Source organism: Brachyistius frenatus, unplaced genomic scaffold, assembly GCF_029030835.1.
Source record: "Brachyistius frenatus isolate BFR_SWC_R1_liver_20210118 unplaced genomic scaffold, ASM2903083v1 Contig_84, whole genome shotgun sequence".
Classification (NCBI taxonomy): domain Eukaryota; kingdom Metazoa; phylum Chordata; class Actinopteri; family Embiotocidae; genus Brachyistius; species Brachyistius frenatus.
The window spans coordinates 38,957-62,500 of record NW_027210683.1 but is presented as its reverse complement, the minus strand read 5'-3'; the positions used below and the strand labels follow the sequence as shown (position 1 = coordinate 62,500).

Here is a 23,544-nt window from a genome sequence, read left to right as displayed (position 1 = left end):
TTGTGTCTGGCTCTCCTCCCTTTCCGTGGATCTCTGCCTCCTTTCCTCCCTCCCTCTCTGTTGCTCTCTTCTCTGTCGGTCTAACTCCTCATCTCTCCACCTATAAATACTCTCCTCCAGTCAGACGCCTCCCTCCTCCTCCTCGCTCTTCATCCTCCCACCGCGTCTCCTCCCGCTGGTAATGCTTCTCCTCTCTCGTCGACAATAGGAGGAGCAGGGTGGAGGTAAACACCGTGTTGCCTCTCTCTCCATCCACAACTTATCATACATAATAAATGGAGATAAATGGATTTGATGTTACGTAACGGAGGCTCAGTGTGAAGCTTGAACTCACCAACAAACATCTTTTCATTCATCAGTCTGACAGAAAATTAGAGCTGCAACCGTCCAATTAACAGAAAACTAATCAGCAGCTGCAGGGCTTTTATTCTGAAAATAAATGATTTTACCATTTTTGTTGAGGTGCAAAATAATAATAATAATTAGAAATAATAATACTCCACAGACCAGAGTTCACGTCCATCTGTAGTACCACTGAGGACCACTAGGACCGTCTCCATAGACTCCACCTGTAGTACCACTGAGGACCACTAGGGGCTGTCTTCATAGACTCCACCTGTAGTACCACTGAGGACCACTAGGACCGTCTCCATAGACTCCACCTGTAGTACCACTGAGGACCACTAGGGGCTGTCTTCATAGACTCCACCTGTAGTACCACTGAGGACCACTAGGGGCTGTCTTCATAGACTCCACCTGTAGTACCACTGAGGACCACTAGGGGCTGTCTTCATAGACTCCACCTGTAGTACCACTGAGGACCACTAGGGCCGTCTCCATAGACTCCACCTGTAGTACCACTGAGGACCACTAGGGCCGTCTCCATAGACTCCACCTGTAGTACCACTGAGGACCACTAGGGGCTGTCTTCATAGACACCACCTGTAGTACAACTGAGGACCACTAGGGGCCGTCTTCATAGACTCCACCTGTAGTACAACTGAGGACCACTAGGGGCCGTCTTCATAGACTCCACCTGTAGTACCACTGAGGACCACTAGGGGCCGTCTTCATAGACTCCACCTGTAGTACCACTGAGGACCACTAGGGGCTGTCTTCATAGACTCCACCTGTAGTACCACTGAGGACCACTAGGGGCCGTCTTCATAGACTCCACCTGTAGTACCACTGAGGACCACTAGGGGCCGTCTTCATAGACTCCACCTGTAGTACCACTGAGGACCACTAGGGGCTGTCTCCACAGTGAGTCGTACTCCTCCAACCAGAATCACATCCTGAAATAAAGTTTAATTTTCATACATTTAAACAGTTAAAGCGTTCTTAGTGAATAAATATAAAGTTTCCAGACTTCTTTTCAAATATTTTACATCCGTTTGGACTTCGAACTTGTTTCCATGTTTCTGAAAGAGTTAAAACGTCAATATTTGACTGAAGGTGGAACATTTCTGAGCCACTAAAAATAAACAGAAAAAAACAAGAGAGTTGGTTTCTATGGCGATGAAAACACAGGATGAGATGGTGAGAAGAGCCGCCGGCGCCCCCTACAGGCTGAACGATGAACAACAGAGGCTGAAACAAGGCTGCTCATTCCTGAGACACCAAAACAACGCGTTGCTATGACGACACAGTTTATACAATTTAGAGTCAATCAATCAGCGGAACGAAAGAACAGCGATGAATGAACAAATAATAATAACTAACTAACTTAATCCTGATTTAATTTACTTTATTCTAATTTGAACCAAGCCTATAACTAACTTCTAATTTAAGTCTGACCGAACAGGGCAAGTAAATAGTCGCATATGCAACTAAAAATAGATTTGTGCATGTTGGAAAAATAAGCGAACCGAAGTGAAATCACAACGTTTCATGAACATAAACACATTCAGGAAGACGAGGAGAAACAACTTCAGTAAAGTTGGAAAAATATTCACAGTTTTCAACGAATAACTTCTTACTTAAACATCGTAAACACAAATCTAACAAAGGAAGTTAGCCAACAAGCTAAAACCTGAGAGGTTCAGGGACCGTCGGAAAAGTGACGCACAGAAACCAAACTATTCAATAACTTTGGTCTTTAATTTAATTTAATTTCTAAAATCACTTCACACATCAATGATCTCCTGTCGGTTTTTTCCCAAAATAAATTCGCAAAATTATGCAAAATAATTTGCATTATAATAATTAAGAGTTTTCTGTTTTTACTCACTGATCAAAATGCCTTGTTCTGAGGTCCGATAGATGAATCAGCGACCCGGAGGTCGATGGGTCGGAACCATCCTCTGATCAACTCAGGTTTCCATCAAACCGCTCAGAACCAATCATTTCTATTGATCCTGGAGGAAGTTACAACCAAAGATCAGTCGCAAATCCAAAGTCAACCAGCTGGTTTTGATTTAGTCGTGTTTAATTTGTAGTTTTAGATTTCAAAGCAGTTGTATTCTGATTTTTCATCTCCTCTTTGAATATTTTCTGTTGTCTTCATGTTTTATCACAGTAAAATTAATCTTTGTGGTTTTGTGCAGATGGTCGAACAAAACAAGACATTTGAAAAACGTCACTTTGAGATTGTGACGAGCATTTTCCACTTCATGCTGACATTTTATAGTCCAAATGATTACCCAATAATCTAGGAAATAATCTGCAGATAAATCAATAATTATTATTTGCAGCCCAATAAAATATAGTCACTTCTAACTCATTAAAACCAAGATGGCAGCAGCCACAGGGCCAGACTAGAGTCTTCAAAAACACAGATCACAAATTGGTGACGTCACGCAGGGTTGCAGCTTGGTTACCATGATGTAGTTCATATATTTAAATTGAAAAAAAAATAAAAATGTAATAAATGGCTCGCTGCGAGCAGGGTTCGAACCTGCGCGGGGAGACCCCATTGGATTTCAAGTCCAACGCCTTAACCACTCGGCCATCGCAGCTGGCGTCATGTAACCTGTCAGGTGTATAATTTGATTCACACATGAAAACCCGGTAGTTCGCTCCGGTGCTCGTGTTGCGGTGTTACGGTTCTTCCAGCGACCATCAACCACTTTCGGTTTCGGCTGCCGTTCATGTTGGAGGAGGTCGTACTTACACACAGGCTCCGTGATGGAGGACAGTCCCGGAGTTTTAAAGGTGACTTGAACTCCGCAGCCGGCGGTTGAAGAAGCAACAGACACCGAGATATTCTCGCCTCTGGTTCTTTACTTCTTCTACGACATGTTAGTCACACACGGCGGACACCGACTCCCCCGACAATGTCTCTTTGTCGGAGCGGCAACATCAAAGACCTACTTTCATTGCAGTGAGGAGGCGCCACCGTGTGGTGCCACTCGGTACTGCAGGAGAAGCACTACACATCACACGAGATAGTCCGAGAAATGACGGTAAATCCCGTTAATGCTCAATCCTCCACGTACAATCCACGGTAAAGCGTATTGGTTTTATTTTCCCGCCCATTACGTCTCTCGGCTCTGTTGCTCTCTGACGCTGAACGCAATTATATATCGACTTCCGGGCGCTACTTTACGGATATATTCAGGTTCCCCGAACCTTAGCTGCACTGTGTGGGGATGTAGCTCAGTGGTAGAGCGCATGCTTCGCATGTATGAGGTCCCGGGTTCAATCCCCGGCATCTCCAACCTTTTGTTTTCTGATGCCTCATGCGACACTGAGCAACTGATCAGGTAATAACAACAGGCACGAGGAGGCGCTGCTTCCCTCTACTAATATAGCAGCCGAAATATAATCTAACCTCCTCCGCTTTTATTTTGAAAGTTGTCCGGTGTCACAGTCAAAATCATAATTCTGTTGATTATTTTCCTTTTCTCTTCCTTCTTTGTGTGAAACCAAATGTCTAAAGACATTCTATATGTTAGGGACAAAATATTGGATTACTTCATATTGTTTTACGTTTAAATGTCAGCGTTTTTATTTACAGTACTTGTTTTCTGCCGTTAAACAAAAACCTCATGGTTCCACTGGGGCTCGAACCCAGGACCTTCTGCGTGTAAAGCAGACGTGATAACCGCTACACTATGGAACCACCTGCTGCCCCAACGGAGAACATGGAGCTTAAGAAGGGACACACGAGTAGAGATGTAATATTCAATGTATAAAGATGAGGATATGACTGAAGGGTGAAAAACTACTGCACTAATGAATATTTGAATAAATACAGGTGGAAGAATATAAAAAGCTGAAATAATACAGAAATAAAGTACAAACGAATGAATGAAATGTCACTATTAATTACATTATTTTGTCTTTTATAGCTGCTAGACAGAGTGTGTAACCTGAGCTGACGTGTTCAGGTATGTGGAGGTGTGGTTGTGGGCGGAGCCTTTAACAAAGAGCCATAAAATTTACCTGCAGCTGCCAAACATCTCATCAGCCCTCAGAGGAGACAGGCGTCGCTTTCCAGGTGAGTTTACCTGTCGGCCTCCTGCTGACAGGATGAAATATGTTCTGCGTTCATTTGAATTCATTTAACAAACACTTCATGAACTTTTGCTGCATATTTTACTTTTTTATTAACTAATATTTATTAACTGTAAAACAGCAACTTTAAAAACTCACCTTGTTTATTTTCTGTTGAACTGAATGTGAAGTTGTGCTGACATCATCAAAACCTCCAAAATCCTGTGTGGTTTCATCAACACCAAACTAAACAGGATTCACTGATTGTAGATGTAGATGCAGCCTGGTTCACTTTATTTCGTCTGTTTTGGACCAAAACGGTACACCAACGGCAGGTCAGTGTGACGAACAAAAATCTTTCCAGGAACCAAACAACCCGAATAAATACAACAACAAAAAATAAGAATTCATCTTTAATTTAAGATGATTTTTCTGATACTTAAAAAAGTTCTTTCCACCAAAAATCTGCTTCACTAAGAACTTGATTTTATTATTCATAATTTGAATTTGCTGATGCTTTTCTGTCTTCAGCTGGTTCAAACAGCAGGAAGTGACCTTTTAATGTGAAAGTCTCTTTGTTTGATGTTTCTCTGTAAGTGGGAGAGCTAACTGTCCTTCATTTACAAGTCAAATATCAGCGAGTACAAACAAATGAGCTGCGATCAGTCAGCTGCAGACGAAGAACAGAGTTCAGCCTCAACAGGAAGTCGGAGGATTTCTGAGTGTTTGTAATAAGTTGAGTCTAGAATCAGAAACGCTGGAGACGCTTCCAGTTCTGTCAAGTGAAGCTTACACAATAGTGCAATAAACTGCAATACCACTGAGGGCCACCAGGGGCTGCTCCAATACATCAGCTCACGAACCTGCAGCCCACCAGGTGGCGCCGTCCTGATCCGTCTTCACACCCTCAGCAGTTCCGTCACCATCATGTCCGACACAACGACTTCCTGTCAGGAGTTCGAAGTGACCATTCACACCTCACCTGGTTCCACCTGCGGAACCTTCAGCCGCCTGTGGCTCACCCTGATTGGCTCTGAGAGCGAGACTCCGCCCATCAGCATGAACGAGAGCGACCGTCGCCTCCTGCCGGGGTCGGTGAGTGACATCGTGTTTCCGAACAGTTAGTCTTCGTACGCGTAGTTTACTCTTCCACTTTTACTTTGAAAATCTCTTCTTCCTGTCCTCGCAGACGTGTCAGGCCCGGGTCTGGGCCAGCGGTCCTCTGGGTCGGCTGGTTCTGGTCCGGCTCCGGCTGGAGGTTCGGACCGGATTCCCCGACATGGACTGGCACTGCAGCCGGGTGGCGGTGCGGCAGGTGGACGGGCCGGTCCAGGTGTTCCTGTGCGAGCGGTGGCTGCGGCCAGTAGAGGGCGACGTGGAGCTGCGGAGCGCCAAGTGTGAGATAACGGACACGTTGATGGTTCTGATCCGTTCGCCATCTTTAATTTAAACGTTGAACTTCATCTGTTGTCTTCGCTCTGTTCGAATAGTTTCTGGTTGCCGTGACAACGGTTCTTCTTCTGATTGGTTCTCAGTTTGTTTGTTGAAGGACGAGACGGAGGAGAAGCTGAAGCAGCAGCGACTCCGACAAGTACAAGGACAGCAGGAGCTCATCAGGTGAAAACACGCCTCATCAGACTCCCCCCTCTTGTTCGTGTCACTCCTCCCTCCTCTTCATCACGTCCCTCCCTCCTCTTCATCACGTCCCTCCCTCCTCTTCATCACGCCCCTCCCTCCTCTTCATCACAGGCCTCCCTCCTCTTCATCAGACTCCCCCTCCTGTTCGTGTCACTCCTCCCTCCTCTTCATGACGCCCCTCCGTCCTCTTCATCACACGCCCCCTTCCTGTTCGTGTCACTCCTCCCTCTTCATCACGCCCCCCCTTCCTCTTCATCACAGGCCTCCCTCCTCTTCATCACTCCCCTCCCTCACGCCCCTCCCTCCTCTTCATCAGACTCCTCCCTCCTCTTCATCAGACGCCCTCCTCTTCATCAGACTCCTCCCTCCTCTGCATCACACGCCCCCCTCCTGTTCGTGTCACTCCTCCCTCCTCTTCATCACACGCCCCCCTCCTGTTCGTGTCACTCCTCCCTCCTCTTCATCACACGCCCTCCTCTTCCTCTCCAGGTGGCGTCCGTTCATCACTGGCGCTCCTTACTGCGTCGACCTCGACAGTCTGTCTGACCTCGGGCCGAACCTCAGTTACTTTCACAAGACGTGAGGCCCCGCCCACAACGTACGGATGGTCAGGTGAGTCAGACGGAGGGGCGTGACGGAGTCTGAGCTGTGTTCGCCTCTCGCCCGTAGCCCCGCCTCCAACCTGCACCACCTGAGAGGGTTCATCAGCCGGGCCGAACCCTGGAGCGACTTCTCAGAGCTGGAGACGCTGTTCGCCCACATCGGACACCAGAACACCATCGCCCGTAAGAAACACAACTCCACCCACAACAAACACAACTCCACCCACAACACTGTCTGTCTCTGTCTGTCTGTCCTCAGGGTTCGTCCAGGCTCACTGGACAGACGACTGGTATTTTGGTTACCAGTGTCTGAACGGCAGTAACCCTCTGCTGCTGCGTCAGACCCGCCTCCTCCCGGCCAACCTGTCCGTCACCTCCGACATGCTCCGCCCCTTCCTGCCTGGAGACTCCTCCCTCGAGCAGGAGCTTCAGGTGTGTGTGTGTGTGTGTGTGTGTGTGTTCTTCCTCTAGCTGTTGTGTGTGACAGGATGTTGATGATCTGTGATGTCACAGAAAGGAACCATCTACCTGTTGGACTACGATGTTCTGGACGGTCTCCCGGGCAACGTGATCAACAGGAAGCAGACGTACCTGTCGGCGCCGCTGTGCCTGCTGCACCTGAACCAGCAGGGTCAGCTGGTCCCCGTCGCCATCCAGGTGAGTTGCCAGAAACCAGCTTTTATTCTGAAACTCTCAGGAGTTAGTGAGTCAATGGTTTTCCCGCCTGCAGCTGCAGCAGATGCCGAGCCCTCAGAACCCGGTCTTCCTGCCCTCTGACCCCAGCTATGATTGGCTGCTGGCTAAGATCTGGGTCCGCTGTGCCGACTTCCAGTTCCACCAGCTGGTGTCCCACTACCTGAGGACCCACATCATGGGGGAGCTGCTCTGTGTGGCCACGCTGCGCCACCTGCCAGATTTCCACCCCCTGCACCAGGTACCTCAACAACATCGACTCACCTGAGCAGTGTTGTTGCGTGGAGCCATCTCCATGACGACCGTCGTCTGTCTTGTTGTTTCTGTTAACGTCTGGTTCTGGTGAACATTTTCAGACATTTGAACTCATTGTGTGGTCAGATCAGTTGAAGTGGTTCACAAACAAACAGTTTCTTGATGTTTTGTCACAGTTTGTTATTATTGGGTCTTCTCTGCTCTCTGATTGGTTGTTTCCGTGACAGCTGCTGATGCCTCACGTCCGGACGTCTCTGCAGATCAACCTGCAGGCCCGAGCATCGCTGCTGGCGATTGGCGGAGTCTTCGATCAGGTAAAACTTTAAGGTGGGATCAGTGCAGCCGGTGGGGGCGGGGCCAGCGGGGTTGGTGGGGGCGGGGCCAGCGGGGACGTGTTCCCCATCACCACGGTAATGTGTTGGGTCTCGTCCCCTCCAGGCGGTCGGTTCTGGTCTGAACACGTTATCTGTCCTCCTCTCCCGGGCCTCGGCCAGGATCCGGTACCGGTCCCTGTGCGTCCCCGACGACCTGATGGACCGCGGCTTGGACAACCTGCCGCAGAGCTACTACGGACAGGACGCCCTGAGAGTCTGGGAGGTTCTGCACGGGTAAACAAACGCACCTCGGCCAGGTGGGACGTCCTGAGAGAGAGAGTTTAATGTGTGTGTGTGTGTGCAGGTTCGTCCTCAGCTGGCTGGATGTGTATTACAGCGGAGACGAGGACATCCAGCAGGACTCGGAGCTCCAGTCGTGGATCAGTGACATCAACACACACGGCTTCACACCCCACTCAGGTGGTTGGTTGGTTGGTTTGTTACTGAGATGGACGGAGCTGAGCTACACATCCTGTACATCTGGAATCTCTTTGCCCTGAACTCAGACTGACAGGTTCACGTCAGCAGAACTACAGGAGACCATCAGGTGTGATGAGACATGTTAAAACGTTAACGCAGCCTGTGAAGCTGAGCTCAGGGCAAAGAAACCCTACAGGTCACCTGTCCTCTAATGTCTCCGTCGTCTCACCTGTCCTCTAACGTCTCACCTGTCCTCTAACGTCTCACCTGTTCAGGTTTCCCGACGGTCTTCTACACCAAAGCTGAACTGTCCAAGTTCGTCACCATGGTCGTCTTCTCCTGCTCAGCTCTGCACGCCGCCGTCAACTTCTCACAAGTTCGTCACACAAGCATTTTATTCTAGTTTCACTTCCTGCCGTCTGTGATTGTTGGCCCCGCCCCCTTATTAGTTTCACCTGTCCCTCGTTGTCCTCCTCTCCCTGCTGTATCTGGTCTGGCGTATTTTTAGCGTGTCCCTTTAAGATGTTTCCCTCGTGTCTCCAGCTGGACTTCGCTCTCTGGATGCCGAACTGTCCCGCCTCCATGGCGCGTCCGCCGCCGCAGGTGAAAGGCGCCGTGACGCAGGACGACATCATGTCCTACCTGCCGGACGTGAACTCCACCTGTCGCGTCCTGATGGCGCTGACTGTGCTGTCACAGCCCAGCGTCAACTTTGTGAGATAACTCCGCCCACTCCGTCCTCCTGCTCCACAGGGAGAACCAATCAAACATTCAGGATCAGAGCTTCTTTTTGGGATTCACAATTCTTTGTCAAATGTTTATGTATGTTCATTTTTGAGCTTTTTTATTGTAAATATTTGTTGTTTTCGTCTGTCTCCCCCTGCAGGTTCCTCTCTGTCAATACAAGGAGGCCGTCTTCCAAGACGACCCCCACCGCAGGCTGGTGGAGGAGGTGCAGGCTCAGCTCAAGGCCATTTCTGATGACATCACAGAGCGCAACAGCCAACTGGAGCTGCCGTATCCATACCTGTTCCCCGGACGCATCGAGAACAGCGTCGCCATTTAAATCCACATCAGACCGCAGGGATCATCATTATTATTATTATTATTATTATTAATAATAAATCCAGTGGGGGGCTGCAACAAGCAACTTTTGATGATTAACTCTTCAATAAGATTTAATTGAATTAAACGCTTTAAACTATTAAATACAGTAAATTCTATAAACATACAGAAACTCTTCATCAGATTTAAACTGGACTTTAATTTCTGCTTCATTTCAACAGTAAAAACAAACTCGACTGAACAACTGAAATGTTGAACGGTTTCATCTGGAATCACTTTAATAATAAATCATCTGTACATGCAGAATGTTTCATGTTTTGTGGGGTTCTTTGTTCAACATGTGAAGGTCCAACTGATGCAAGAATTATGACAACAAAATAATAATAATAATAATAATCAGCAGCGACTTGAAGTCAGCTACAGCTAGCTGCTGAGATCGTGAGCTAAAGCTAATTCACCTTTTTTTCTCCTTACTTGTATTTTTTTTTTTTAAATGTCCCAACATGTTAGAAGATGAGATTTTATATCAGATATATAATACAGCAACTAAATTTAATCATGAGAGAATATTTTTTTAAATTAGCGGCTAAAACTGCTGAACGCTAAGCTAACTAGCCTGGTTCAGCAGCGCAGCAGTTAGCTGCCTCCGATGTGAAATTCATGTTTTATTTTATGACATATTAAAAAATGACTTCAAATAAACAAGGACACGTTTTGTTTGTTTTTCAGGTTTATAATGACAATAAATGATGAAAGAGAATAAAATGAGTGTTTTCCAGCAGAAGGACACGTTGAACATTTGAAAAGTGAAGCTTTGAGTTTGGACTCGACACGTCGAGTCGTTCCAGGAAACTCAAACACCAACGGACAAACTCGAACTTCCAAAGAAGGAACGTGTGGAACCGAAGCGCTCCGACGTCACGACACCGAGGTTCCATCAGAACTCACGTCTTTCATCACGTTTCCATACTGACGGTGAAAATAACACTGAAATAAAATACAAACTTTCTGTCCGACTGTTTCCAGCGACGTCGCTCAGCTTTAAATAAAACTATTAAAGTCATAAAGAGTTTATGAGGAAACACTTTATTTTACAGGTCACGAGCTTCTCTGCTCGTTTCCTGGAAACTCTCCTGATAATTAACTTCATATAAAAATTATTAGACTTCGTTCAGTAAATCTTCATTTAACTGAAAATGAAAGTTCAGCCTGACGTCCGATAAAGAGCCGACGACTTCTTCCTGATGAATGTTGTAAACATCCTGATTGACAGATTCACATCCGACAGGTTTCAGAAGATCAAACTGCTGAAAGTTCTTTAATCTCACAAACACTGAAACATCTGGTTCCTCAACTTCATCGAAACCTTCAACTCTTTCTGCTTTAACGTCTCATTTCTTCCTGTTCCTGTCATTTTAAGTCTCTCCTCCTCCTCCTCCTCCCCTTCCTCCCCCTCCTTCCCTTCCTCCGTCCTGCTCCCTCCTCCTCCCCCTCCCCCTCCTCCCTAGCCGACCGGGTCCACCACCAGCACCTTGCACTCCCTCTTGGCGATCTTGTCCAGCGACAGCAGCGACTTGTCCTGCGGCGGCAGGTAGAGCGGCCGACCGACCGGGGAGCCAACGGGAGGCGTGATGGCCCGCCGCTCCATGGCGCTGCCCGTCCTGACCCACGCACACACACACACACACACACACACACACACACACACACACACACACACACACACAGACACACAGACACACACACACACACACACACACACACACACACACACACACACACACACACACACACACACACACACACACACACACACACACACACACACACACACACACACACACACACACACACACCCAGATGAGATGGGTGATGACGTGATGACTCTCCTCTGAATCTGAATGTTTACCTCATGATGTGCGAGCGGGACGGCTGCTGGTGGGAGAAGGACTGAGACCGACCCAGACTGGCCTGGTGCCGGTCCAGAAGGTCCCGAACCGCCGGGCTGGACGGGCTGTTCTTACCTAAGACGACACACATCTACAGGTTTATATTCTAGTGTTGTGTTGATTGTTTTGTTTTGTATTGTTTGTGATGTGGGATAAAGGAGAGCGGTCGTTCTTACGTGACAGCGGACGAGCGTCGGGCGGAGGGTTCGACACCGACGCTGTGAACTGCAGCTTCAACTTCATGTGCTGACTCAGCTGCAGAGACATGAGGAGCAGTGAGGAGCAGTGAGGAGGTGAAGACATGAGGAGGTGCTGAGGTCAGACGTACCTCGTACAGTCCTGGTTTGAGGATCTGGAAGGCGACGCTGAAGGACAGAGTGCTGCCTTTACGACAGTGACCGAGGTTACTGAGAGGAGTGTGACAGACCACCGCTGACAGAGCTGCATCCTCACTCTGCCCACGACCTACACACACACACACACACACACACACACACACACACACACACACACACACACACACACACACACACACACACACACACACACACACACACACACACACACACACACACACACACACACACACACACACACACACACACACACACACACACACACACACACACACACACACACACACACACACACACACACACACACACACACACACACACACACACACACACACACACACACACACACACACACACACACACACACACACACACACACACACACACACACACACACACACACACACACACACACACACACACACACACACACACACACACACACACACACACACACACACACACACACACACACACACACACACACACACACACACACACACACACACACACACACACACACACACACACACACACACACACACACACACACACACACACACAGACACACACACACACACACACACACACACACACAGACACACAGTTTACACAGAGGTGTACAACTTTTAGTGATTTAAATATGATTTAAATGTCTTAATGACATGTCTGATCGTCTGTTTTGTTCCAAAATGGCCTAAACCAGTCTAAACCAGGCTTAACCAGTCTAAACCAGGCTTAACCAGTCTAAACCAGGCTTAACCAGTCTAAACCAGGCTTAACAGATACAGGAGATCATTCCTGTCCACTGCAATAAGACTTTACAATAACTCACCTCTGGCAAAATCCATCACAGTACAAAAACACTGTTGACTGTGTTTCTTGGTTGCTTGTATATTATATGTATATTATATATATAGATATATACTGTACCGTATGTGTATATATATATATATATATATATATATATATATATGTTGACTGTGTTTATTGGTTTGTTGTATATAATATATATAGATATTTAATGTACTGTATATATACTGTATGTACTGTGCATTTTATATTTTATATTTATATTTTTTATTTTATTGCTTTTCTATTATATTATTCTATTCTATTATTATTTTATTCTATTGTTTCTATTATTGCTCCTGTACGTATGCTGTTGTGGCGAAAAAATTTCCCCTCGGGGATTAATAAAGTATATACCTACCTACCTACCTACCTAACCAGCCTAAACCAGTTTAAACCAGGCTTAACCAGCCTAAACCATCCTTAAATATGTCTGAGTTCAGATCTGACTGAATTATGACTCTAAAGGTTTTAAAGCAATAACAACATGTTTTGTTCTGAAACTCTCAGAATTATAACCAAACTAGTTGAAGGTATAAAAAGTGGCACAACAACAAGCTGCTGCAGGTTTTATCTCCCAGAATCCTCCAGCTGAGTGTGAAGCAGCCAGCCGGAGGAGCTCAGACACACACTGACCGTCCGGAGTCCAGACGAGCCGCACGGCCAGGAAGTCCTGAAGGTTGTTGAGCAGCACGTATTTGACCTTGAAGTGCTCCTTGACGCGGACGGCGCTCGGACAGCTTGCCGTCATCACGAAGCGCGGCTGGTCCAGACGGATGCTCGGCAACCTGAGAGGAGGGAGACGGAGATGAAGGAGACCCGACTCTCCTCGGTCCTGTCAGATTACCTGGTGGCCCTGCGGAGGGCCCCGTGCCCTATCTTTGGAACCACTGGACCGAACCAGCTCACAGGAGTTAAAGCAGCTGCAACATGTTTGTGTTTGAGGCGTCACCTGTAGTGGGTGTAGATGCAGTTGGTGAACGGCATCTTGGGAGTCGACCACTGAAGCACGGCGACCAGAGGAACCTCCAGCCCCTGAAGACCCCCCCCCACACACACACACACACACACACACACACACACACACACACACACACACACACTGACATTATTATCATCATTATCATTATGTAAATATAATGGTTAAGAATATTTGCGACCTGAACGATCTCGTTAACAACAGACAATCAGGCCCGAACCTCGTTAGAGTCGTCCTGCGGCATGTCGTTGAGGTGCAGCTGGAACAGGAAGTCGTGCTCCTCTAAAGCACTGAGCATGCTGGGAAGGCGTCCGGCCAGGCTGTCCACCCGGCAGAACGACGCCATGCCGACCTCACCGGACTGGTGGCTGCCGAGAGGAAGAAGATCAAACTCACAGTGACAACACAGGAGGTTCCCCGACACGCCTCCCGCTCCTAGAGGAACCGCCCACTGATGACATCATCACAGTTCCTGTTTCAAGTGCTACTATTTCATAGTTCCTGACAGGAACATGTTCCGAAACTCGTTTTTTTTTTGTCGTGAAAACACGGGACGGTTTGAATTTAGGTTCACAAATCAGAAAAGAAATCAGTTCTTCTCCCCAGGCCTGTCAATCAAACCAGCCCCGCCCCCAAACATATCCCTGTTAGAGTCCTAATATGTAATGAATGATGACATTCCCTAGTGGTCCTCAGTGGTACTACAGATGGAGTCTATGGAGACAGCCCCTAGTGGTCCTCAGTGGTACTACAGATGGAGTCTATGGCGACAGCCCCCAGTGGTCCTCAGGGGTACTACAGATGGAGTCTATGGAGACAGCCCCTAGTGGTCCTCAGCGGTACTACAGATGGAGTCTATGGCGACAGCCCCCAGTGGTCCTCAGTGGTACTACAGATGGAGTCTATGGAGACGGCCCCTAGTGGTCCTCAGTGGTACTACAGGTGGAGTCTATGGCGACAGCCCCCAGTGGTCCTCAGTGGTACTACACACACTCAACCCAGTAACGTCCTGAAATATAGACTAAAGGTGAAAGTGTACGTACCACACGTTGTCCACCAGCAGCACGGAGCCGTCGGGCATCATAGGAAGGTACGAGGCGTTGAGGTTCGGTAAGATCCGAACATCCCGAATGCTCACCTCCTCCTGAGAGGACTCGTTCAGCACTGAGAGGAGAAGAGACAGATGTGTTCAAGAAGTGCCATAAAGTGCAATACCACTGAGGGCCACTAGGGGCTGTCTTTTATTTATTTATATTCATCTAATGACATCATGATGACTTGTGGTAAACATTTGAATTTCAATGGGAGTGTACTGGAGACAGCCCCTAGTGGCCCACAGTGGTATTACACTTCTGCAATGGCCTCATTTTCATGCTACAAAATCTTTACATACAGTCTATGCTGGAAGGGGAGGGTGAGGGGAGGGGTGTTCAGTTGGTTGCAATCTGTAACGTCACCACTAGATGCCACTAAATCCTCCATACTGCTCCAAGAGAAGCAGCCAATCACAGTTCTTGTGGCAACCATGTGATATCTCGTCCGCATCCCGTGGCTTTTATTTATTTTTTATAAAAAAAAAAATTGTCAATCCCATAATAACCTTGATTGATGAGGACTGATGCGTTACCTTTCAGGACGGCGAGGTGCCTCCCAGAAACGGTCATCTGCTTGCAGCGAACGGTCGGCGGCGGCAGGACGGTGAGCGTCGTGCTCACTGTGGACGGTTTGTTAAAATACACATTGAGCTCAGTTCATTCAATTTACCACGTTGTTTTTAAAAAGATAAATTCATCGCTTGGTCGATGAAAAGTCAAAAAACTGTGAAAGAACACAAGTTGACATCTTTAAAACCAAAAACTATCTGCTAACTAACTACTAATCTGCTGCTTCTATTTATGCTGCTTGAAGACGTGTTTCTGTCGATTAAGACGTCCCTATGTTCCTATAAAGGCGTCGGGCGGAGCAACACTGCCCCTGGTGTCTACAACCGGCACTACAAATCCCACTTTGACACCTTCAGGTACAGAAGAGCAGGTGTGTGTACCTTGAGCCTTGAAGGTGTTCAGGTCGTGTCTGAAGGTGTGTGTCGGCTCTCGTTGCTGCAGGACGCTCAGGTAGCCAAGTTCCTGCACCTCCACCTTCTCCGCCTCCCTCTTCCACACCGTCACCATCACCTGGACGCACACAGAACCAGAACACCGACCGGTGTCTCGTATCACAATGGATCCGAGCCCAGTTTACCGGGTCGCACCTGAGTTTGCTAACAACTTTATCAAATGTACTGACGTCTGGTGAACAAACACAACCAAACCGACACAGAGCGTCCACCATGAGGCGCACGGCAGGTGTTCGTCCTCACCTTGACTTTTAGGGTGCTGACAGGAAGTTTGTCCAGAGAGACGGTGAGCGGGAAGATGACTTCATCGGTCAGAACCACCGGCTCGTCCAGAGGAGACTGATCCAGAGAAAATAACCCACTGATCAGACATCATGAACTCACAACTTCAGGATTCATGCAGCTCAGAGACATGACGACATGAGTGCACAATGGTTGGATGTATGGATGTATAGGTGGTTGGATGTGTAGATGGTTGGATGTGTAGATGTATAGATGGTTGGATGTATAGATGGTTGGATGTGTAGATGGTTGGATGTATAGATGGTTGGATGTATAGATGGTTGGATGTATAGATGGTTGGATGTGTAGATGTATAGATGGTTGGATGTATAGATGGTTGGATGTATAGGTGGTTGGATGTATAGGTGGTTGGATGTATAGATGGTTGGATATATAGATGGTTAGATGTGTATATGGTTGGATGTATAGATGGTTGGATGTATAGATGGTTGGATGTGTAGATGGTTGGATGTGTAGATGGTTGGATGTATAGATGGTTGGATGTGGTACCTGGACAGGTGCCCTGCGGAACTCCCTGGCAGCGGTCCCAGATGAGTTGTGGATGAGCAGCGGTTTACAGTCCCTGAAGCTGCGGCAGCGTGAGTCCACCCGGCTGCCGAGTGCAGCGATGGCGGCCTCGGCCGCGGCGATGTAGTCCTCCTCTCCGTCCTCATTGGCCTCGTCGCCGCTGCTCTGGTAGTCGTGGTGGTGGTGGTTGCCACGGTGACGGCTGCTCTCTCCCGGACTCACGCTGGCCACGGCGCACAAAGAGCCGGCCAGCTCCCTCCAGGCGCGGCTACTGGCCGACTCAGTCCCAAAACCTGCTGCGACGCCATCGGCGCCCCCTGCTGGAGGTCGGACATCACACACACACACACACACACACACACACACACACACACACTTGAAAGATGGCACTGTGTGAGTAGACCCCAGTTAAAGAGTAAATTTCCCCACTGTGAGATTAATGACTGTCTTTGTTAGCTACTAGCATCCCATAATGTTTGAAAAACATAATCAGTGATATGAGAGCATGAAATTTATGAAATATTTAGCAGTTTGTTGGAGGAATGATTTTTATGATTTTTTTACATTTTCAGATTCATTTTCTTTTGACGGACGAATGACTCAATAATTGGAGCTTTAATGTTAAATATAAAGATTTGTATATGTGAACACGTACGTTTTATATTTAAATTGTGTTGTTGCATCTCACGTTTGAAGTGAAAAGAAACATTTTGTATTTCCTGTTGTTTATGGTGGTTTTGTGTTGTGTCTTGTGTTCAGGTTAAATGGGATGATTTTTCTATGGACTCTGGTCTGAGGCTGTTTCCTCTCCTCCATGTTGTAAATATCTGACTCACATTCATAAAAACAGTTAACAGATTGAATGTCTGCATGAATGTTATTGAAACATAAATATAATCTTCCTCTCATCCTCAGCCGGCCGGATGCCCCCCCTTTCCCCTCTTACCGGGGCCGGGCTCGGTCGGCGTCGTCCCGGCGTCCCTGCAGCGCAGCACCAGCAGGAAGCGGACGGTCTCGCCCAGGTAGAGGTGGCTCCGGCGGGGCAGCGTGCGGTACCGGGCCGGGTCGGACAGATCCGTGATGGGCACCGCCGGGAAATACATGAAGTACTCGCACTGCGACTCCATCATCTGCACCATGGCGACGGGCGGAGGAGGCTGAGAGCAGGACCACCGCAGTCCACACAGGCTGAAACAACGGAACACACACTTCCTGAGCGCCCTTTCAAAATAAGAACGGGTACGCTGTCTGGGTCATAAACTCAACATCCGACGATAGCGCCCCACAGTGGCCGTTTTACTGCAACATGCAGGTGGCTATCCATCTTTATCACCCAGACTGATATAATACAGATTAAGAGACAGTTTATAATCATTTTAGATTTTTCAATTCATTTAATATCATCACCTGGATGTGTAACACTGACCGGAAGTTTTATTGAACGGAAATCAGAGACACAGTAAGATACATGTGAAACTTTTATTTTGTTATTGACGGCTAAAAAGTGTCAGATGTCATGTCATATCAGATTCTGTTAAATATTTATTATTGCTAAATTATTGATGTTTAATCAGAAAGAGACAGATTATTATTATTATTATTATTATTATTATTATTATTCACACGGAGCCAAAAGTCAGTTAAAATATAAACACGAGTTTAATGTGTTGTCATAGTAACAGGCTCACCTCTGGTTGTGGTGAAGGTCACATAGGTCACATCAGGGCCGACACAACGAGCTGGTTCTGGTTCGTTGGGTGTCGGCCAGACGAGGCTCATGTTGTTCTTTTGTTTATTTTATAAATGATTATATAGAAAAACATAAAAAATTAAATGTCAGACAATGTTAAAACAGCAGAGTTTTGTTCTGTAAAACATAAAAGAATCAGATTACAGTGAAATATTAATAAAAACAGAAACAAGAACAAAACATCAGAACTACATCAGAAGGTTATTCAATGTTTTCAGTGTAAAACAAGAAGTTTTAATTTGTTATTCATCCATTTTCAGTTAAATATGAGTTTACATAATTTTCAAATCATCACATTCTGTTTTTATGTACACTTTACACGGCGTCACAACTCTTTTAGAAACCGGGTTTTATTATAAATATGAGTTAAAGTGAGTCTGCAGGCGGAGCAGGTGGAGTTTAGTAAAGAGCTGCAACGTATGAACACCAGAAAAAACTGGTTTCTCATCTCAGCTGTTTCTTTAAGCTTTTCTCAGAAATAAATCCACATTAAAGAAAAATGTACATGACAACTGAGTTTTCTGTGACGGACCAACAGATTAACGAAGAGCTTATTGACGCCCTCTCAGTGTTGGTTTTATCTCAGATGGAAGTGAAGACACTGGATTGTTGTGGTGGTGAAGAGTCTGTAGGAAATAAACACATGTTCACAGACTTTTTTCACTCTGCTCAACACAAAACATCTTCAACATCACTGGACGTTTTGCACGACACCAACCGCATCAGCACTGTTGTTTAGGTGTATATGTTTGTTTCTTAGCTGTATATATGTTTATTTATGTTTTATATGTCTATCCATGTCGGGTTACAGAGGAGTTGCACGTGTTCACAATCAATAGTTAAAAACATGTTTAACTATTCCACATTTGAAGAGATTCCTGAGACACGTGATGCGTTCACAGAAAAGGGTGTGAACACGTTGTGTGCTTTGACCTTTGACCTTTGACCTTTCACCATCAACGTCTCATCACTTCATGCTTTGAGTCAAATTTAATGTTTGTTAATAAGAAAGAAATGGACAGATGAGGATGGATGTGAGGTCATAGTGACCTTTGACCTTTGATTACCAGAATCTACACAGGTCATCCTTGTTCAAGTGAACATTTGTGCCAAATTTGAGGAAGGTTCCTCCAGTTACTGAGATACCGCCGTCACTACAATTAAAAAGATGTGGGATCACAGTGACCTTTGACCTTTGGCCACCAAAATCTGATCACGTCATCGTTGGTACCGAGTGAATGTTTTGTTGTGATGATGAGATTGTGTTGATTCCATAGTTCTGGCTGCTGAACATCCGTGTTTTAGGATTTATTTCTTCTTTGCAGCAACACCTGTTGAATCCTCTGAAATGTCAAAACAAAACAAAGTCACCAGTAAAAGTTGAACTTCTGCTAAACTTTACTAATAATGTTGTTGTTGTTATGAGAATATTTATTTCACTGTCTGTGAGAGATTCCCTCGTCTGACTCAGTCCCCTGATAACTCATTTAGACACATTAAATATTAAAATCCATTGTTGTTTGTTAATGTTTTCAGTAAATAGTCACTTAATTAACGTCTAGTTCCTCCTGTGGGGAGGGGGGGGGGGGTAGGGGCGCTCTGTAGAGACAACGTTCAACACACAAACAAGTAAATGAAGAAAAACTTTGATCTTCTGCTTTTGAAAAGTTTACTGACCAACGCACAGCAGTGAAATGTCCCCTAAACGTCTCACTTACAGGCTATCAGTAGACGCTACAATTTACACATGTCCCCTAAACGTCTCACTTACAGGCTATCAGTAGACGCTACAATTTACACATGTCCCCTAAACGTCTCACTTACAGGCTATCAGTAGACGCTACAATTTACACATGTCCCCTAAACGTCTCACGCAGGCTATCGGTAGACGCTACAATTTACACATGTCCCCTAAACGTCTCACACGTAGGCTATCGGTAGACGCTACAATTTACACGTCCCCTAAACATCTCACGCAGGCTATCGGTAGACGCTACAATTTACACATGTCCCCTAAACGTCTCACGCAGGCTATCGGTAGACGCTACAATTTACACATGTCCCCTAAACGTCTCACGCAGGCTATCGGTAGACGCTACAATTTACACATGTCCCCTAAACATCTCACGCAGGCTATCGGTAGATGCTACAATTTACACATGTCCCCTAAACGTCTCACTCGCAGGCTATCGGTAGACGCTACAATTTACACATGTCCCCTAAACGTCTCACTTGCAGGCTATCGGTAGACACTACAATTTACACATGTCCCCTAAACGTCTCACTTGCAGGCTATCGGTAGACACTACAATTTACACATGTCCCCTAAACGTCTCACACGTAGGCTATCGGTAGACGCTACAATTTACACATGTCACCTAAACGTCTCACACGTAGGCTATCGGTAGACGCTACAATTTACACATGTCCCCTAAACGTCTCACACGTAGGCTACTTCCCACAAAGTTGAAGTTGTCAGTAGTAACTTTCACAGTTGTGTTCAGGGACTTGTTTCCTTCGTTATCTGATGTCCTCAGAGTCAAAGTTCCCTCTCGGTCTCCTGGTAACTCATTTAGTCACATTAAATATTCAGATACTCATTAATGTGTTCAGTAAATATTGACATGATGAAAGACTCCTGAAGGTCGTTATGAGGAATATTCCTGGAGGGAAACGATGTGAACCTCTGAGGAAACAAACTGGAGCAAAGTTTCACCAGAAGAAAAGAGTTCAACGTAAACAGAAGTTCTGTGTTCAAACCGTCGTCGCCATCAGAATCACAGAAACTCTTCCAGGTGATAGTCAGAGCCGCAGGCAGGACATCTTCAGGTTGTCCGTCCCGTCCTCATGAACGTCGTGTCTTCGCCTTCAGAAAGTTTCCTCAAACTTGGCACAAACGTTCACTTGGTTCAAAGGATGAAACAGAGTTTGGGAGTCAAAGGTCAGAGGTCACGCTGACCTCAATTCAAGCCATGCCCATGAAGGTCATATCTTAGTTATGCCTCAAAGGAATTTCTTCAAATTTGGCACCAAGAATGAACTGATTTGATTTTGGAGGTCAAAGGTCAAGGTCACCGTGACCCTACCACCACATTGTGAACAGGATATCTCAGGACCGCTTCGAGGGAAGCTCTTCCAATGTACCGCAAACATTTACTTGGACTCAAGGATGAACTACTTTGATTCTGGGGGTCAAAGGTCAGAGGTCACGATGACCCCCACAAAAACCCATGTGTGCTCCGGTTTCAGGTCCGTGGTGACATCACAGGCGTTCACGTTCTTCCTCGTGAAGGTCGTCGTAAACGACGTCACGTGACCCGGGACACGACGGAGCAGGAAGTACGCACTGATTGGCTGTTTACCTCGCAGACGTGTGACGGTGTCACGGACCTGATAAACCTGCCGAGCGGAGGACGACACTGCGGTTCAGCCGGGCTCACCTGGAAACGGCTGCTCACCTGCTGCAGAGGGAGGATGATGAGGATGATGAGGATGATGAAGTGCTGAATGTCCTCCGATGCTCCTCCAGCATGTCGTCGGCTGGTCGGTCCAACGCCTCGGCAGCAGAACAGTACCAGGGTGTTCTGGAGCGGGCGGTGTTCTCCACGGTTACCACGGTGCCCTGCTGCGTGTTCCTGCTGATCAACGGCACCCTGCTGGGCGTCCTGAGGAGTAAGGCGTTGCTGCGGGAGACGTCCCGCTACGTGCTGCTGTTCAACCTGCTGCTGGCCGACACGCTGCAGCTGATCCAGAGTCAGCTGCTCTACCTGCTCGCCGTCTTTCGACTCACGCTGACGTATCCCGTGTGCGGCGTCCTCGTCTTCCTCGCCAACCTCACCGCCGTGATCTCCCCGCTCACGCTGGTGCTGATGTCCGGTGAGCGCTACGTGGCCGTGTGCCGCCCCCTGAGGCACGCCGCCCTCGCCGTCGGCCGGACCACGGCGCTGGCCGTCGCCGTCGTCTGGACCTTCAGCGGTCTGGACACCGTCGTCCGAGCGCTGCTGCTGTCGCGGTTTCCCTTCCGGAGTCTGGAGAGTCTTCAGATGAAGGACTTCTGCTCCGACGCGGCGATGCAGCTCAGCTCCGTGTCCAAACAGTACAACGGAGCCTCCACGGGCTTCGTGTTCGTCTCGGCGGGGGTGGCGGTCGTCTCCTCCTACGTCGCCGTCGTGGTCGCGGCCCGGTCGGCCTCGGCGGACACAGCTTTGGCCCAAAAGGCTCGTAACACTCTGCTGCTGCACCTGCTGCAGCTGGTCCTCAGCCTGTCCTCCACCATCTACACCCCGCTGATGCTGGTTCTGTACAGAACTCTGACCCGCATCGTGTTCGTGCGCTTCCAGAACGTCCTCTACGTCGTGGTCATCCTGCTGCCCAGATGTCTGAGTGCGCTGATCTACGGCATCAGAGACCAGAACATCCGGCCCGTCCTCACAGACCACCTGCGCTGCCGGCCGAAGACCTCCGACGGCGCCTCGACCCGGCTGGAGTAGGACGGGACTCCAGACCCATGAACGAGGTGACCGGCAATGATGAAGTTTGTTGATGTGCAGAAGTGCATGCTGGGATGTTTTCATCAGCGCAACTGTGACACTGAAATTCAAACATGCAGTTTTTATTTTGCTGAACATGATTTTTGGGGCGTTTTTTTTCTCTGCTGTCATCTAACTGAAGGAAATGATTCTGTGTCACCACATGAAGACGTGCCTTTAAACTTTAAACAGAGATCCTGAACTCCTCAGAGTTTTTCTATGTTTCTACATTAAATAGTTCGGATTCTCTTTTTCTACTTTTAGGACTCTTCTGAGGTTGTTTTTTTTTGTGGGAATTGTTGAATTGTTGGTTTCTCTGTATAATGTTGTAAAGTTCAACTGTAAAGACTTTAATGTGTTAAGTGCCATGAAATAACCTGTGTTGTGATTTGGCGCTATGTAAATAAAATTGAATTAAACTGAATTGAATTTTAGGTCACAGTCATTCAGAAATCTAGAAATGTGTACACAGCCAACTTTCAGACGCTGCACCACTTCGGTTTCTTTCTGTCTCATTTCTCATTTGAATAATTGCTTGAAAAAATATCAAACAGTAAAAAGTGTTCATTTTGCCATAAACATTAAATTCTTGTGATTTATAAATTTACGGTCTTACAGAATACAGGTGACATGAGCACTTTCATCAAAGAGACATTTCAGAACATAGGGTTAGAAAATTCGTAAAGTCTAAATATACAAATATTGTATATTACGACACA

General features: G+C 47.0%; 4 protein-coding genes and 3 non-coding genes across 11 annotated transcripts in view; 3 read left to right on the top strand and 4 right to left on the bottom strand.

Annotated features, from left to right (window-relative positions):
- The window catches only part of LOC138627386 (rap1 GTPase-activating protein 2-like), a 24,733-nt gene extending 24,501 nt beyond the window's left edge, over window positions 1-232 (bottom strand). Inside the window, exon 1 of one of the 2 annotated variants that reach the window (XM_069709671.1) lies at window positions 1-232. This exon is cut by the window's left edge and continues 89 nt beyond it. The gene's annotated coding sequence lies outside the window, so the exon portion shown is untranslated. The other variant, XM_069709670.1, reaches the window with a different exon arrangement.
- A 2,643-nt stretch (window positions 233-2,875) lies between these two features.
- trnas-uga (transfer RNA serine (anticodon UGA)) lies at window positions 2,876-2,957 on the bottom strand. The gene has a single exon. It is a non-coding gene; the product is annotated as a tRNA-Ser (tRNA).
- A 629-nt stretch (window positions 2,958-3,586) lies between these two features.
- On the top strand, window positions 3,587-3,658 carry trnaa-cgc (transfer RNA alanine (anticodon CGC)). The gene has a single exon. It is a non-coding gene; the product is annotated as a tRNA-Ala (tRNA).
- Window positions 3,659-3,990: 332 nt separating this feature from the next.
- Window positions 3,991-4,063, bottom strand: trnav-uac (transfer RNA valine (anticodon UAC)). The gene has a single exon. It is a non-coding gene; the product is annotated as a tRNA-Val (tRNA).
- A 230-nt stretch (window positions 4,064-4,293) lies between these two features.
- On the top strand, window positions 4,294-9,790 carry LOC138627373 (hydroperoxide isomerase ALOXE3). Of its 4 annotated transcripts, none has more exons than XM_069709649.1 (15): window positions 4,294-4,441; window positions 5,352-5,532; window positions 5,627-5,834; window positions 5,973-6,054; window positions 6,565-6,654; window positions 6,745-6,860; window positions 6,937-7,109; window positions 7,191-7,334; window positions 7,408-7,611; window positions 7,853-7,939; window positions 8,064-8,233; window positions 8,304-8,422; window positions 8,695-8,795; window positions 8,963-9,133; window positions 9,306-9,790. In XM_069709649.1, exons 2-15 carry the CDS (start codon window positions 5,365-5,367, stop codon window positions 9,483-9,485), a joined length of 2,013 nt encoding a protein of 670 aa, XP_069565750.1. In that variant the 5' UTR covers window positions 4,294-4,441; window positions 5,352-5,364; the 3' UTR covers window positions 9,486-9,790. The 4 variants fall into 4 exon arrangements, with proteins under 4 accessions (XP_069565750.1, XP_069565751.1, XP_069565749.1 ...); XM_069709650.1 differs by having other exon boundaries at window positions 5,349-5,532; window positions 8,304-8,419; XM_069709648.1 differs by having other exon boundaries at window positions 5,349-5,532.
- Window positions 9,791-10,965: 1,175 nt separating this feature from the next.
- Window positions 10,966-17,740, bottom strand: LOC138627372 (trafficking protein particle complex subunit 14-like). Its single transcript, XM_069709647.1, has 13 exons — window positions 17,493-17,740; window positions 16,529-16,866; window positions 15,980-16,075; window positions 15,665-15,794; window positions 15,248-15,334; window positions 14,664-14,784; window positions 13,841-13,988; window positions 13,594-13,676; window positions 13,278-13,429; window positions 11,762-11,898; window positions 11,610-11,688; window positions 11,394-11,508; window positions 10,966-11,145 (listed from the first exon to the last, which is right to left on the bottom strand). The coding sequence occupies exons 1-13, from the start codon at window positions 17,683-17,685 to the stop codon at window positions 10,989-10,991; spliced, it is 1,836 nt and encodes a 611-aa protein (XP_069565748.1). The 5' UTR covers window positions 17,686-17,740; the 3' UTR covers window positions 10,966-10,988.
- Window positions 17,741-21,826: 4,086 nt separating this feature from the next.
- On the top strand, window positions 21,827-22,786 carry LOC138627380 (odorant receptor 131-2-like). Its single transcript, XM_069709658.1, has one exon. The coding sequence runs from the start codon at window positions 21,827-21,829 to the stop codon at window positions 22,784-22,786; it is 960 nt and encodes a 319-aa protein (XP_069565759.1).
- Window positions 22,787-23,544: the final 758 nt, after the last annotated feature.